The 16769-nt window shown below is 21.6% G+C and overlaps 4 protein-coding genes and 1 long non-coding RNA gene across 10 annotated transcripts; 2 read left to right on the top strand and 3 right to left on the bottom strand.

Annotated features, from left to right (window-relative positions):
* The first annotated feature begins 141 nt into the window (after nt 1-141).
* Nucleotides 142-4669, top strand: LOC102672449 (cullin-5). 4 transcript variants are annotated; one of them, XM_006618223.2, is made up of 11 exons: nt 142-477; nt 1112-1321; nt 1451-1630; nt 1693-1834; nt 1919-2233; nt 2299-2771; nt 2851-3114; nt 3214-3369; nt 3604-3884; nt 3985-4108; nt 4173-4669. In XM_006618223.2, exons 1-11 carry the CDS (start codon nt 448-450, stop codon nt 4365-4367), a joined length of 2370 nt encoding a protein of 789 aa, XP_006618286.1. In that variant the 5' UTR covers nt 142-447; the 3' UTR covers nt 4368-4669. The 4 variants fall into 4 exon arrangements, with proteins under 4 accessions (XP_006618286.1, XP_006618287.1, XP_031367574.1 ...); XM_006618224.2 differs by lacking the exon at nt 142-477 and adding an exon at nt 654-738; XM_031511714.1 differs by lacking the exon at nt 142-477 and adding an exon at nt 668-718.
* A 1913-nt stretch (nt 4670-6582) lies between these two features.
* Nucleotides 6583-8672, bottom strand: LOC102672716 (protein sarah). The gene is made up of 6 exons (XM_006618225.2): nt 8450-8672; nt 7640-7903; nt 7378-7567; nt 7156-7308; nt 6747-7067; nt 6583-6678 (listed from the first exon to the last, which is right to left on the bottom strand). Exons 2-5 carry the CDS (start codon nt 7889-7891, stop codon nt 6940-6942), a joined length of 723 nt encoding a protein of 240 aa, XP_006618288.1. The 5' UTR covers nt 7892-7903; nt 8450-8672; the 3' UTR covers nt 6583-6678; nt 6747-6939.
* A 306-nt stretch (nt 8673-8978) lies between these two features.
* On the top strand, nt 8979-14486 carry LOC102672947 (oxysterol-binding protein-related protein 9). 3 transcript variants are annotated; one of them, XM_006618228.2, is made up of 13 exons: nt 8979-9143; nt 9680-9895; nt 9971-10201; nt 10289-10364; nt 10431-10520; nt 10664-10784; nt 11431-11540; nt 12493-12522; nt 12601-12763; nt 12869-13134; nt 13207-13601; nt 13680-13907; nt 13986-14486. In XM_006618228.2, exons 1-13 carry the CDS (start codon nt 9036-9038, stop codon nt 14073-14075), a joined length of 2124 nt encoding a protein of 707 aa, XP_006618291.2. In that variant the 5' UTR covers nt 8979-9035; the 3' UTR covers nt 14076-14486. The 3 variants fall into 3 exon arrangements, with proteins under 3 accessions (XP_006618291.2, XP_006618290.2, XP_006618289.2); XM_006618227.2 differs by having other exon boundaries at nt 10661-10784; nt 11434-11540; XM_006618226.2 differs by having other exon boundaries at nt 10661-10784.
* LOC102672850 lies at nt 12785-13181 on the bottom strand. The gene is made up of 2 exons (XR_004150844.1): nt 13075-13181; nt 12785-12960 (listed from the first exon to the last, which is right to left on the bottom strand). It is a non-coding gene; the product is annotated as an uncharacterized LOC102672850 (long non-coding RNA).
* Nucleotides 14487-15184: 698 nt separating the features above from the next.
* On the bottom strand, nt 15185-16516 carry LOC116185946. Its single transcript, XM_031511710.1, has one exon. The coding sequence runs from the start codon at nt 16449-16451 to the stop codon at nt 15342-15344; it is 1110 nt and encodes a 369-aa protein (XP_031367570.1). The 5' UTR covers nt 16452-16516; the 3' UTR covers nt 15185-15341.
* Nucleotides 16517-16769: the final 253 nt, after the last annotated feature.

Here is a 16769-nt window from a genome sequence, read left to right as displayed (position 1 = left end):
TCTTGAAATGATTTTATATTTTAACATATATATATACATTATTTTTTGATATATACACATAATTTTTTGATATAATGCAGTAATCAATATAATAAAATATTGAAAATGATAAATTATAATAAAAATATTAAAATAAGATTTATTATTTATTAAAAATTTCTTGTCAAAAGTATAAAAAATGAATTAATAAGATTTTGAAAAATAAAATTTTATAAAAAGAATATATATATTATAACAATATTTACATTAGATATTTATATTAGAATATAAATTTAATTATTGGTAATTCTTTCTTTATAATGTACATAGATAAATAATGTATATAAAAAATTTATTTTAATTTTGAAATTTTATAAAACTAATAAAATTAATGTTCAAATGAATTATAATTAATCAGTTCACAGTACTATTTGTACTCATTGGCGTAGACGCATTGTGGTATAGGACATGTCAAAACTTTATGCGAAGGTGCCGATGGTTAGTTGTCATTAAATAATGATATTTATATTTAAAATTTATTTACATTAAAGAATAGATTTGAAAATGATTTTTTAAATTTTTCAAATTTAGAAGATTTTTTATTACATTGTTTTATTTTCAATAATTATATATAAATTCTTATATGTGTATATATATATATATATGTATATATATATACATACATATACATCTAACCTATACAATGTTTGAATTGTCAAAGAACGTTTTGAAATTTACCGTATATAAATATCTAAAAAAGTACTATGTTAAAAATATTAAAAAATACTTGTACAATATTATTATTATTTTCATTTACTAATAATTAATTTATATATTATCAATAATTTTCAATAATTAAATATTAATTTTTTGTTTCTATAATAATTATATTTCTTTCTAAGTAAAATCATGAATTATTAAATAATAAAAATATTTTTATATTGACGTTTTATTATACATTGATAATATAAATAGAATAAGAATATTAAAAAAATTTACTACTTTAAAAATTTATAAAAAAATAATACAATATAATTAACATTAATATAATATTATTAATATTAACTGTGATAAAAGTTTTTATTAAATATAAAAGTTTAATTAATTAATTTTTTTTGAATTATATATTTAGGATAAAAGTCAGTTTACGTTTGAAGATAAATGGCCATGTATGCGACCAACTATTTTAAAATTACTCAAACAAGAAACTGTTACTCAAGCAGAGTGGCAAGATTTATTCTTTTCTGTTCATGCAGTATGTGTATGGAATGACAAAGGTGCTCTTAAATTGTTAGATGCACTTAAAGAAGATATAATGGACTTTATAAAACAAGCTCAGCAGGTATATATTATTACATATCTCTATCTATATATATCTCTAAATAAAAAGATATATATTGTTATTAATAAAAAAAATTATTATTTTATATAGAGTTTAATTAATATAAAGAGTTAAATTATTATTTTATAGAGAGTTTTAGCACATCAAGAAGAACAAGCTTTATTAAAAGCATATATAGCTGAATGGAGAAAATTTTTTGCACAGTGTAATTATTTACCAACACCATTTAGACAATTAGAAACATCTCTTGCTGGAAAAGCACCATCCAGTGTTCAGAAAAAAAGTCAACCTGATGATATTGTTAGAAAAGTAAGAATTTATTTTTCAGTTTCTCAATGTAATAATTCTATAATTTTTTATTTTTATTATAGTTAATGTTGGATAGTTGGAATCAAAGTATATTTGGAGAAATAAAACAAAAACTTCAAGATTCAGCTATGCGACTTGTTCGTGCAGAAAGAAATGGTGAAGCATTTGATTCACAATTAGTTATTGGCGTTAGAGAGTCTTATGGTAATAAATTTTTTTTTTATCATGTTATTATCAAGTTTCAATATACATGTTATAATTTCAAAATTGTATTTAATTACATTGCAGTAAATTTATGTTCAAATGCAACAGATAAGCTTCAAATTTATAGAGAAAATTTTGAAGCAGCATATATAGAAGCAACAGAAGCTTTTTATTGGGTTAAAGCTCCTGAACAATTATCATTACATGGTGTAGAGAATTATATGCGTTATGCAGATGCAAAATTACAAGAAGAAGAACTTCGTGCCCAAAAATATTTAGAACCAAACAGTGCTAGTGTACAACTTTTAACTGATTGTTGTGTACGTGTCTTAGTAGCAACTTTTAAGCCAGCTATATTAGCAGAATGTCCAAGAATGATTCAACATCGTCAAACAGATAGTAAGTATAATAATTATAATATTTTGATTTCTAAAATAATAATATAACATAAATTTTAACTATAGAACTTAGATTAATGCTAAAACTAATGGATAGAGTTCCTGAAGGAGTTGGTCCAATGTTAAGAAATTTAGAGGAACATATAGCAAGTGCAGGTTTAGCTGATATGATGGCAGCTGTGGATGTTATTACTCAAGATTCTGAAAAATACGTTGAAAGATTATTGGATCTTTTTCGTCGGTTTTCAATTCTTGTTAAAGAAGCATTTGATGATGATCCTCGATTTCTAACTGCTCGAGATAAAGCTTATAAACTTGTTGTAAATGATGCAACAGTGTTCAGGTTAGAATTACCTGCACGTCAATGTTCTGGTATTGGTACAACTATTTTAAATAACAAACCTAACAACAATAATAATGGACAGCCAGAATCAAAATGTCCAGAACTTCTAGCTAACTATTGTGATATGTTACTTAGAAAAACACCACTCAGTAAAAAATTAACTTCTGATGAAATTGAAAGCAAGTTAAAAGATGTGGTATGTATTATGATATATATTGTTATACTTATTCAATATTATTTTATCTCATATTTATTTTATGTTGCTTTCTTTTTAGTTATTAGTGTTAAAATATGTTCAGAATAAAGATGTGTTTATGCGCTATCATAAAGCTCATTTAACAAGGCGCTTAATATTAGATACATCTGCTGATTCTGAAAAAGAAGAAAATATGGTAGAATGGCTCCGTGAAGTTGGAATGCCTGCTGATTATGTTAACAAATTAGCTCGAATGTTTCAAGATATTAAAGTGTCACAAGATCTTAATCAACAATTTAAAGAGCAATGTAGAGCTGCTATTGCAGATAGTATTAATATTAAGGTATCTGTTAAAATTTTATAATATTTTATTATATATTCGTATATTATTCATATACTGTTAAATATATATTGAAATGTGTATTAATGTTATCTATCATAGATACTAAATGCAGGTGCATGGGCTAGAGGTAGTGAACGCGTCACTGTAAGTTTACCATTGCAGTTAGAAGATTATATTCCTGAAGTAGAAGAATTTTATAAAAAAAAGCACAGTGGAAGAAAATTACAGTGGTATCATCATATGTCAAATGGCACGGTAAGAAAGAAAAATCTTGTCAAAAAGTATTAAAAAGGGTTTTATGTTAAAAATTATTATGAATTAATTAAAATTCTTTATCCACATTAAGAAAATATATATATGTTTAAAACAGAACATCATAAGTTTTTCTGATGCAGTAAACGTGGGTATAGAGTAGAACTTTTCAAAAACTTCAATATCTCGGTTCTAATTTTCAGCTTCACCTTGCAACCAATTTGGATGGTGTTCCAGATAACATTTTCTAACCAAGTGGGACGCTTCGATGTGGATGTAACAACATTTCAAATGGCAGTTTTGTTTGCTTGGAATCAACGACCGTTTGAAAAAATATCATATGAAAATTTACGATTGGCTACGGAACTTCCAGATCCTGAATTAAGACGAACTTTATGGTCGTTGTGTGCTTTCCCGAAACTCAAACGTCAGCTTCTTTTAGTTGAGCCACATGCACATAGTCCCAAAGATTTTGCAAATGATACAAGATTTTGGGTTAATCAAGAATTTGCTATTGTGTTAGTAATATTTTTTTTTTATACAAATTATTTAAATTATATAAATTAATTTAATTTGATTTCCTCTAGAATATAATTAATATTTTTCTTTAATTCTTAGAAAAAATGGTAAACTGCAAAAACGAGGTAAAATTAATTTAATAGGTAGACTTCAATTATCAACTGAACGGAGTAAAGAAGAAGATAATCAATCTATTGTACAACTTAGAATACTAAGAGTTCAGGTAATAAACTTTATATTGTAAGAATTATATAAAAAAATTATAATATAAACATATTTTTTAACAGGAAGCAATTATCAAGATTTTAAAAATGCGTAAAAAAATTAGTAATGCTCAGTTACAAACTGAATTAGTTGATATACTAAAAAATATGTTTTTACCAAGTAAAAAGATGATAAAAGAACAAATTGAATGGCTTATTGAGCATAAATATATACGTAGACACGATGATGACATTAATACCTTTGTATACATGGCATAGATTGGGATTATATATATAATATTGTTCAGATTCTCATGATTAATATTATATTTTTATAAACATTCAGTTCTTGTTTACCAAGTATGCTCAAAAATCCTAATATAATGGAAAGATATTAATGTTGTTTGTAATATATTCACAAAAAACATTTTTTGAAACAAATAGTACTGTCATACAGAGTCATATCGTTCATAAATTATGATTAAATAATATTATATTGTCTTCGACCATAGGAATGTGCATTGTTAAATAGGTAATATCTATTATAATATTTCAAAAATTTAAGATATAAAGTTTTTTTTTAAAAAAAAAGTTAATTTGAACGTATCCGTGGAAAATATTTAAGTTTCAAAATTTATTCATTATACTACATTTCCATTATTTTTTGTTTTTTGTTTTCAGTGCTTCATTCAATGCTTCATTTCATTAATAACTTTATCTTTGATTTTATTTTTATCTTTTATTTTATATTTAATATAATCTGACAATTTTATTCTACTTTAGAATAAAATAGATTGTTTATGAAATAATTATAAATCCTATAAATTTGTCACAAATTAAGCTTATTTTGCGAGAAAATAAAAATGTTATATGTATAGATGGTATGTACACATATGTATATTATACATTTTAATACATATTTAAGCATAATTGCATGAATATGTTTATTTATTGTGTAATTGTTTAAGTGTACATATTTTCTAAACATAATTATTTTCATTAATTTGTTTAAAGGCAGATAAAAAGCACTGAATTATAGAATTTTTTTCATATAATACTTCTATATTTTATTTTTATTAAATATATAGCAATTTTTTTAAATCAAATACAATTTTCAAATAACAGAAGTTAAAATAAATTAATTCATATGAAGAAAAAATATAAAAAATGGCCTATATCGTTATATATAAATGTAAGGATATAAAATTTTAATTTTTTTATATTTTAATAATAAAATCTTATATCATGTCTGTACCTAAAAAATTTTACAATTATATTATATTGTGAATGATAAAATCTTAACTTAATATTACTGATAACATTGATGTGTATAAAGCTTTTATATTATTTCAATATGCGATCAACAACTGTAAAAGTGAACAATTTGGAAATTAAAAAATAAGATTTTTTTATATTTTTCGATGTATTTTTGATTTTATTACATTTTTCCCAAAAATATTATTTTTATAAATAAATCATTTTCTAAAATTATCTAAAATAAAATAATTATTAAAATAATCTGAAATAAATTATATAATAAATTATAAATAAATTATAAATAAATTATATATTAATTATATTACTTAATTATAAAAGATATATTTTTATATGTTATCTGATGAAAGACTTCAACACAAAAATTGAGTTTTAAATAACATATTTATTCACACGAAAGTAATTTGCTGTAACATATAAATTATCAACAAATTTATATTAGATTAAATCTTACATTAATATGAAATATATTTTATATAAGAGAGAACACTATATACATTACACACACGCGTACACATACACTCACATACACACACACACACATATATATATATGCATATAAATAACCATAATTACAAAATAAACGCATATATATATTTTGAATAATATATAGATTTATTATTTGCAAACAATTTTTTTCAAAATAACAACTATATTTATAAGTTTAACTTTATTAATTATATATATTCTAAAAGTTTAAAGTAATTAAAATAATTTTTTTGTTAAAATAATGAAAAAAATCATTTTCTAATTTTCATATGTTATGGTTAATTAAAATATGACATGAAATAATATCACTAATACTATTTCTCATGTGTTTGCACTTTTATAACAATATATATATGTACATTAAATATACATCAATGTTCATAACTTCCTTTAAACTTATCACACACATTCACTTTGTAACAAATGATATTTTTTAAGTTAATCTTGTTTGAAATTCTGAGATAATTATATCAAGATTTTAATTCTATTTGCCTTTTTTCTATGATCATAAATTTTATATATCTTTTTTAAAAGTATTTATAACATTGATACTTTGAGTAAAATTTTAATAACGATAATTCGATACTTTTTATTTTTGATATTTTAATATTAATTTTATTAATTTTTATAATTGTAAGCAGCTAACAATATTTTAAAATATGTTTTTAAATTAAAAGAGGATAAGAATATAAAGTTATTTCGAAACATGTAGATTTTTATGTAATTTTTTATTTGTACGTTATTAAATATTCGATGATTTTTAAATTATGTCATTATATCACGTATTTTTTATTTGTCTGTAATATCTGCATAAAATATTATTTATCTGAAAACAAAAACAACTTTTGTGATAAAATATTTATTATATATTTTTATTTTATCTCAAATACTCACATATATTTGTCTGAGCAAAACACATTTACAGATTATTTCCTGTGAGTTTATAATCATAAATTAAAGTATCAATTTTGCAATATTGCAATACAAAATTGTTGAATATCATTTATTTGTAATGCCTCTAATTGCTTCTTGGATGGATAAATAATTCATTTTATTTGCAAAGATGGACAATTTCTAATCGAGTTGTTTATGAATGTTCTGGACAACGCGTATGTTGAATACGTGGAACATTTTTTATAGGATTTGTTGTTTCACAAACATGTACAACTATGCCAGGTTGTCCTGAACCTCCAGGATGTAATTCATGACTACCTCCTATAAAAATTAAAATTATTTATGTAGTTGATATATATATATATATATATAGAGAAGAATATATATTAAATTATTTAAATAATAAAACCTGCAGATAAATTTGCTATAGCTGCTAATAAGTCATGATTGACTAAAGGTTCATTTTCTTCTCTGGGCTCCCATCCAATAGGTGGTGAAGCAGGTGGTGAAATTAGGAACTGTTTAGTAAGTGCTGGTGGTTGAAGATGTTGATCTTCTACATCTATAAAATATATTATTTTTATAATCTATAAAATTGTTTTTATAATATATAAATCATTAATATACAAACCTATTGGGGTAACAGGTTGTGCAAAATAACAATTGATATTAGTTTCACCAAAATGAGTTTGATGTAATTGTATCCTAGCATTTGCTGCTGCATTTGGAGAACTATAATTCACTCTCATTCTTCTAAAAGATCTAAAATATTGAAATGTAGCATCTTTCCCAAACTGCTTGAAAAGATCCTGTATTTCATGCTATAGATATAAAACAAATATTTATCAAAATGTATGTTTATTACATTAAATTTTATTATAAATTTTTATTACCTTTAATTCATCACTTTTAAAAACTCTGGGGTCTACATTAGTTACAATGACTGATGTTGGTAAATCTTCATCACGTACTAAATCTTCAATAGATCTTGTATCAGAACGACTTTTCTCTATGTCAAATTCTAATTCTAATTGTTGATAATTAGGATGTAAATTTGGTAACCCATCAACTTCATTTATTATTATATTTTCTGATTCTTCTAATTCTTCATCTTCCACTATATCAGAACCATGTTTTTTCTCCATATTTATTTGATGCTATATACAAAAAATATTACACATTAATATGTATATTAATATATGAATTAGATATATAAATTAATATTTTTAATATAAAAATTAACTTGAGAATATCAATTGTGAAAAAATATGAATAATTTAAATAATTTATTTTTTTTTTATGAATATTTTAGTTGAGAATTTTATTATGAATATGATTTTATACATCAAATTATAATATAAATTAAATGTATATCATTTTTTTTATAATTATTTTCATATTGATTAATTATTCTTAACTTACTAATAAAATTTATTAATAAAATTAATAAAATAGTTGTTATCTATTTATAATATTAATAAAACTCATAGTATGATATATTTTTTCAAATATTAAACTTCTTTTATTCAATCATTCGTGAACTAAAAACAATGAGAATGTATATTCTATTTCGAAAATTATATATTTTTTATGAATTATGAATTTATTTGCAATTTATATTACTATTAACAACAGATTATTACATCAACATAATGTCTAAAAGACAAAGTAATTAATCAGTTGACAGAATAGGTAATACTTACTTGTTTTCTTTGATTAAATCGAATGTATGTCTCCTTAATATTTATCTCTTTATTAGAGTGAGAATAAATTGTTTACTTATTAGTTTATTTATTTTTTTTATTTCATTTAGATATAAAAATCTTTCATTGTATTAATGTTGTTATTAATCATTTATACAACTTTCGATATGTTACATATTGTATTCATTATTTTATTATTATCGTAATATAATCTTTTATAATCGTAGACTAAGAACTAGACTAGAAAGATAAGCAAATTAATATAGATAAACTTTTTTCAATAAAATCACTTATTATTGTTGTATTATTTATTACGCGTAATAAATAAAAACGAATAAAAATCTATATTATTTAAAATATTTGTTTTTTGAAATTAAGAAATTTAAAAACAGTATTTGTTTTCACTAGAATAAGAATATTTGAAAATTTGTCTTATATCAATCTTCTTATCGAGTTACCTTTCTATATACTTATATAAAATATATAAGTATTTATGCATGCATATATGCATTATATATATATATATATATGTATTTGTACTTATGTATATCATATAGTCGTAAATAACAGTGAGCAACAAATAACAATGTCGACGATGGAAGGTTCACTTAGCAAATGGACAAATGTTGTAAATGGATGGCAATACCGCTGGTTTGTTTTAGACGATAATGCTGGTCTTTTATCATATTATACAGTAAGAATTTTTGAATATTATAATTTTTGTTCTTGAATATTCACTTTTGTTAATTAATAGGTTACATTCTATTTTCTTTTAAAATATTTATGTGATATTTAATTTAAAATTATAATTTAATATCAATTATTATATTTATCAAATTTTTTTAGATCTATTTACCAATTATTTTTAAAAGATTATTTGTAGTTTTTTAAATATCTTATTTGCCATTGTCAACTGATTTCTAAATATCTTATTCTCATTATACTTAATAAAATATTCAATTCAATCAAATCAATATTAAATGATAAAAATAAATCAAATTTAAAAAAATTATTATTAATATTTTTGTATTATACTCATTATAATTTAATTATCAATAATTCATATTTTATAAAAAAATCTATTTTATTAATATTAATATTTTCATTATATTGTTTTAAAAAATATAAATATTTTTAATTATAAATATTAATAATGCTTGCTCTAAAATTTCTATTAATATTATATTTTAAATGTGCTAATTTCTTTATTATTTTTTAATTATATTTTAGAGTAAGGAAAAAATGATGAGAGGAGCCCGTAGAGGATGTGTACGTTTAAGAGGTGCTATTATAGGTATTGATGATGAAGATGATAGCACATTTACAATTACAACATCATCATATAAAGATGATCCAAAAACATTTCATTTTCAAACAAGAAATGCAGAAGAACGTGAACGTTGGATTCGTGCATTAGAAGATACTATATTACGTCATTCACATGCTGTATGATTATTTAAATGTTATGAACAATAAGAATAAATATATTTTAATACTTAAACAAAATTTATATTATTTCAGAGATGGGATCCTAAAAAATCACCACCAAAACAAGATTTTGATCGCAAAGTAGCTGAAGCAGATGCTTATCTTCAATTGTTAATTGATCAAATAAAATTAATTGAAATAAAACAAAGATCTGTTGCTGTAGAAGATGAAGAAAAGCAACAAAAATATGTAGCAATTTTAACTCAAGCCAATGCAATGCTTAATTCTGTTAAACATACAATTGTTCAGTTACAAATTGCAAAGGTAAATATTTATAATGTGGAACATATTTATTTTATTTAAAATTTATATATCTAATATAATTAGTTATAATAAGTACAATATTTTTAGAATACAGCTATACCTGTAAATGGAATATATAGAGGACCCACTGATTCAATACATGTTTCATCTTCTTTATCTCATGGTATGTACTTAAATATATTTATAAAATATGTTAGTAATTGAAAATATATAATACAATAAATTATAGTTGCTGTCAGAGAACCAGAAGCAACTGTACAGACTGGCATTGAATTAGGTTCTGAATGTGTAGAACTAAGATTATCTACATTGCCAAATGGTAATTTGTTTTCCTTTATTTATATTAAATTAAGAAAAAATATTAAATTAAATATTAAATTACAATATTTCATAAAGAATAAATTGAATAAATAAATTAAAATTAAGATGTATATTTTTTATTGATTTTTATTTGTAAAGCTGTTGTGGATAGAGATCTTCCTGTACCTCAATTCTCTTATTCATCTTCGGATGAAGACGAAGATTATTATGATGCAGCAGATGAAATATCACCTCCTTCTGCAATACAAAATCATATCAGTATGTAAGTATTTATTTTTAATAGAATTCTTAAATTTTTAACCCATTAACGCCCATTTTAAATTTACAATTATTATAATAATATTTGTTATAAAATTTTATTAAAATAGTCTTAAAAAAAGACATATACTTAAAAATAACTCTATTATATGCGTTTTTAAAAACTTTTTAAAAAAAAAGATATATTTTCTCGAGTACAATGTTTTTTCTACAAACATAATTTGATTTCATTAAATAGATTGTGTAATTACATTTGAAAGCATTCTTTAAATAATTAGTATCAATCACTCATTAATCTGTAACATTACATTATTTATAATAAAATAAATGGATGTTCAAATATTGATGTATTTATCAATAATGATTTCAACAAAATTGATTTAAAATTTTATTTATTTAAAATTATACATATATACATAATTATACATAAGTTTATATATATATATATATACATATATAAGTTAAACTTTTGAATGTTTACATTGTCAAAATAACAAGTGAAAAAACAATTCAAAATGCAACATCTTGAAATTTCCTCGGCAGATGACAGCACCAGTTAAAATATCGGATATAGTTCTTTGAGTACAGCGGGCGTTAATGGGTTAATATAAAATTAAAGAAATGCATTTTGCAATAATTAAACGATTCAGTAGAAGACGAGATAGTGAACGTTCGCAATCACACGTGGATGTATTAAATGAAAATCGGAAACAACCTCCATTACCCCCTACGAAAGGTGATGGATCAGTTGATTATGATGGTAAGAATTAATTTATATGAAATGATATTTTACTTTATATAATAATTACATTTAATATATTAAAAATATATATTAAATTAAAATTTTAATATACAAAAATATGATATATTTATTGAATAATTTAAATAATAAGCTAATTATCATAATCTTATTATGATAAAATATTATCATAATTATGACAAAATATATTATTCTTGAGTTTATAATACAAATAATACAAATAGTATAATTATTTAGTTATAATTATAATACAAATAGTAATCCATTAATGCTTATTTTACAAATCTAAAATTATTATGATTTAAATTTGGAATTAATGCAAATTTTCATTGAAAAGATACACAAATTTAAAAATAATTATTATGTGTTTATTTTTTATTATTAAAAAAAGTTTTAAGTTTAATAATATAGATGTGATATAGATGTGATATAGATAAACTTTAGAATGAGAACTCTTCTTTGAGAAGAGTTTTTTCAAAGTAATAATTTTTTTCATTAAAAAGTAGATTAAGCGATTGTAATTAAAAATATTCTTTAAACAATAATTATCAATCGCTTATAGTTCGTAATATTGCATTATTCATAATAAAATAAATAAATGTATGATATCTTTTATCAGCAATGATTTTGACAAAATTGATATTTTAAATTATATTTAAACTATATACATATATCAATAATTAATTTTTGAATATTATGCATTGTCAAAGTAACAAAAATAATTCAAAACACAAAACATTTGAACAAAACATAATTTCAACATATGATAATAGCAATTAAAATATTTTCTTTGAATACACTTACACATGGATTGATATTATAGTTAATTATTAGTAATTAAAATTAAAAATAAATAAAAATTATTTTTTCATTATTTGTTTAACTTTAATTAACATTATTACTTAAAAATTATTATTATTATAATTAAAATTATTATAAAATTTTGTTACAGCTCTTTATGAAGAAGAAAGTGAAACAGAAAGTAAGAAATCATTTATTATTAATAAAATTATAAATTATCTACATAAGATGTAATTCTTATCTTTATATTGGTTTTTAGTGGATTCTATGGAATCCCATGGATCTGTTGTAACTCATCTTTTATCTCAAGTAAAAATTGGTATGGATTTAACAAAAGTAGCATTACCTACATTTATCTTAGAGCGCAGATCACTTCTTGAAATGTATGCAGACTATTTTACTCATCCAGATCAGTTTGTAAGGTATATTTTATAAAATAAATATTTAGTAAAAATTTTTTACAAATTTATTGAAACTTTTAATATATTACAATATTTTACAATATTTTACAATATTTTATGTTTTAGCATAGCAGATATGCCTACTCCTAAAGATAGGATGGTTCAAGTAGTTCGTTGGTACTTATGCAGTTTCCATGCAGGTCGTAAGTCAGGAGTGGCTAAAAAACCATATAATCCAATATTAGGTGAAATTTTTAGATGTTATTGGGATATTTCTAATGATACTATGGATAGTTCTAATGATACAAAACTAGTTGTTGGAGGTCCTGTACCTTGGTGCAAAGAAAATCAGCTTTCATTTATTGCTGAACAAGTATCTCATCATCCTCCTAGTAAGTTTTGTTTGTTTATTAGAATCTTAATAAATTTTTTTTTATAAGAAATTAATATAACTTTTATTATAGTAAGTGCATTTTATGCTGAGCATTATGCAAAAAAGATTAGTTTTGGAGCACATGTATGGACAAAAAGTAAATTTCTTGGATTAAGTATAGGAGTACATAATGTTGGAAAGGGTTGGGTAAATGTTTTACAACATGGAGAAGAATATGTATTAACTTTTCCAAATGGTTATGGTAGATCTATCCTTACTGTACCATGGATAGAATTAGGAGGAACTGCGACTATTCATTGTACACAAACTGGTTTTCATGCTACTGTAGAATTTTTGACAAAACCTTTTTATGGTGGTAAACGTAATCGTATTTCATGTCAAATTACACAACCAGGAGATAAAAAGCCATTTGTTGTTATAAATGGAGAATGGAGTGGTTCAATGGAAGCAAAATGGGCTGATGGAGTAAATATAAAAGATAGTTATAAAAAATATCGATCTTTTATTTTATCTCATTTTGTTTTATAAATTCAATTTTTGCAGAGAACTGAAATATTTGCAGATGTTAAAGAACTTCATACTCAAAAAAAATTAGTAAAACTAATTTGTGAACAAGAAGAACATGAATCACGGAAAGTTTGGCGAGATGTAACTGTTGGATTAAAAATTAACGATATGGAAAAAGCAACAGCAGCTAAGTGTACAATTGAACAAAAACAACGTGATGAAGCACGTATTAGAAAAGAAAATAACATTAATTGGCAAACTAAGGTATATTTTTTTTTTCAAATTATATATATATATTTTTTCTTATCTTAAATAATTATATAAAATTTTATTTGTCAACAGTTATTCAAAGAAACCAAAGATGGTTGGATTTATATACAACCTCTTGCAGATAGATTATATTTTTGTTCCAATCAAATTGCTACAGCATAGGACCTGCATTATGATTTGCTGCGATTTTAAATATTGCACAGTACTAGAAATTTAAGGCCTAATATATATAATAATACATATGATTAATATTCATCATTTTTAAATTTAATGACCTTGTTATAGAGAAGAACAAAACTAAAAGGATATTATAAATTTCTCTTTAAAAAATTTTTTTTTATAAGCCTGATTAAGTACAATAGCAAATATTAAAATGCTATACAATATTAATATTTCATTAAAGGTATGTAGATATTTTCATAGCAGGCAAATTATTTTTTATAATATATTAACCATCAACAGCTATTGCATTAAACAAAAGATATTCGCATAGTATTATACTATGTATTATATGTCAACATAAACATATAAGCTTATGTATTGTTAAAAAAATATATATAGCTATAAAAATAATATTCCTGATGATGATTTACAGTTTCCGTAACAAAAATTGAAAAACAGTATAATATAATATAATATAATATAAATAAGAAAATTTAATTAAATAATGATAGAGTAAATGCTATTTCTGATAATACTTTTCATAGTATATTTTTTCTAGGTATCATTAATGATTAAATATAATTACATAAAGACTTTTTTTTATTCCATAATTATATGTATATTTGAACATTTAACTTCGAATATTTTTAAATAATCATTTTATAATATATAAAACTTAATTAATAAATATAAAAATTGGATAATTGTATTCATAATTGTAAAAATAATATATAATGTAGATTTTTTTTATATTTATGTATATAATTGTTTATTTTTAATTTTCATTGAATATAAATTCATAGCATTTACATGCTGTAAATACTTATAAATATTTTTCATATTTTTTTTATTTTATTTTATTTTTTTTTAATTAACCACAGAGTATTAATATTAGAATATCTCAAAGAGATTAATTTTATTTAATTAAGTTATTATATTTAAATATTTATATTAATATAAATAAAATCATAATTTATAATTCTAATTTTTACTATAATAATAATTTTAACTTTGCTAATCACAATTAGCAAATATATGAATAAATATATGAATCAACATTGTAAAATATTCCTATTCAATATAATATGTAATATACAAATAAATATGTAAATTTTTGATAAAATAAAGCTTTATTCATGCATCAAAATAATACATGCATATTTAGTATAAAATTTTTTACATAGAAATGAATTAAAAATATACAAAGATTATACAAATATTAGAATTTTCAATATTTTAAAAATATAAAAAATATAAAAAATATGATTAACTATTGTTTATAGAATTTTCTAAATATATATGTCCAATATAGCAATCAATAGCAACCCTATGAAGTTGTGGAAATCGTTTTGTTGATGTTAATAAATGTTTCAAACCTGCTTTTATTACTAAAAAACTTACTTCACAATATGATTTATTTATAGAATTAGAAGTATTTTTATTTGTCTCATATTTATATAATACTTTTACAACTGATACTTTTTGCAAATTTATAACATTATTATACAAAATTTCCTTAGGTTCAATCATTAAATTTAAATGCCAATCCATTGGTTTTAAAATGAGAGAGTGAGTTTCTTTTCCCATAAAACATTGCAAAATTATTTCTTCACCAAAAATACCAGTCATTGAAGTTTTAATAGCAAGCAAAAAATCATTAAAGGGATCTGTTGCATTTTTTATTTCTGAATTATTTAATAAATTATAATCCACAGCACAACTCCATAATTTAAATGAAGTATCGGTATGAATTTTTCCTATATATTGTAAACATCTATTACAAATCACAGCATTTTCTTTTATTTTTAAATGATGATTAAACAAACTTGTATGAATGATAAAAAATAATGATCCATAAAAGATATCAGATTGTAATGGAATTAAATTATGTATAATATTTTTATGATTATGTTTACAACAAAACCATTCATCTGGATCATAATTCATATTTGGCACAGGCAAAATTCTTTTAATATGTATATCTTTAGAAAGAATATTTTTGCAGCAACTACACATTATATTACACTTGTTTGCATTAAATAATTCAGTATTTTTTACAGAATTTTTTAAAAAATTGTTATTTATTGTTGTATTGGTAATTATTTGTGTTTTGGAAGATCCAAGAATAGGATCAGATACAATTTGAGCTCGAAAACAAATCCAATTCTTTGTTATGTTTAAAGTTGATAATGAATCTGGTATTAATTTTACAAATTTTGTTAAAAAAGTTACTGTATTATTTTCTATTGTTATTTCTATACTTTCCTTTGAAAGTTTTATTTTAATTTCTGTTAAATTTACTTTTTTATTTAAATGAATAAAAGCATTACATATTTGAAGTCTGGGTCTTAACTCTAATGTTATGGATTTTATCATTTTGAAAAAATATTAATTTAAAAAAATTAAATTATTTTTTATGATAAATATGATTAATTTCTTTTTCACATTGTTTTAAATTTAATCCAATATATGAATTGAATTTTATTACATAACTTTATATACTTTATATATATATAATTCTCTTTTCTTCAATACTACAAAAAAATAAATGAAAAAATCATATTTTACATTCAAAAATAAATTTTTATCTTGATTCATATAATTTATATAAATTGAAATATAAAAAATTTGAATAAATTTACCTTAAAAATATTTGATGATGAATTTTTCCAATGTACTGGTAAGTTAAATAAA

This window comes from Apis dorsata, unplaced genomic scaffold, assembly GCF_000469605.1.
Source record: "Apis dorsata unplaced genomic scaffold, Apis dorsata 1.3 scaffold_344, whole genome shotgun sequence".
NCBI lineage: Eukaryota > Metazoa > Arthropoda > Insecta > Hymenoptera > Apidae > Apis > Apis dorsata.
This window is presented reverse-complemented; position numbering and strand designations above follow the sequence as displayed.

Bases quoted from the DNA above. Each gene is read 5' to 3' on its own strand.
- LOC102672449 (XM_031511714.1), top strand. From the start codon at position 683: ATGTTTGAATTGTCAAAGAACGTTTTGAAATTTACC. The intron at 1,322-1,450 runs GTATATATTATT...ATTATTTTATAG, and splicing joins TTATAAAACAAGCTCAGCAG to AGAGTTTTAGCACATCAAGA. The intron at 2,772-2,850 runs GTATGTATTATG...CTTTCTTTTTAG, and splicing joins AAAGCAAGTTAAAAGATGTG to TTATTAGTGTTAAAATATGT.
- LOC102672716 (XM_006618225.2), bottom strand. From the start codon at position 7,891: ATGGAGAAAAAACATGGTTCTGATATAGTGGAAGATGAAGAATTAGAA. The intron at 7,568-7,639 runs GTAATAAAAATT...TTATATCTATAG, and splicing joins TTAAAAGTGATGAATTAAAG to CATGAAATACAGGATCTTTT. The intron at 7,309-7,377 runs GTTTGTATATTA...TATATTTTATAG, and splicing joins ACAACCTGTTACCCCAATAG to ATGTAGAAGATCAACATCTT.
- LOC102672947 (XM_006618226.2), top strand. From the start codon at position 9,036: ATGTCGACGATGGAAGGTTCACTTAGCAAATGGACAAATGTTGTAAAT. The intron at 10,365-10,430 runs GTATGTACTTAA...AATAAATTATAG, and splicing joins TTCATCTTCTTTATCTCATG to TTGCTGTCAGAGAACCAGAA. The intron at 13,602-13,679 runs GTAAATATAAAA...CAATTTTTGCAG, and splicing joins AAGCAAAATGGGCTGATGGA to AGAACTGAAATATTTGCAGA.
- LOC116185946 (XM_031511710.1), bottom strand. From the start codon at position 16,451: ATGATAAAATCCATAACATTAGAGTTAAGACCCAGACTTCAAATATGT.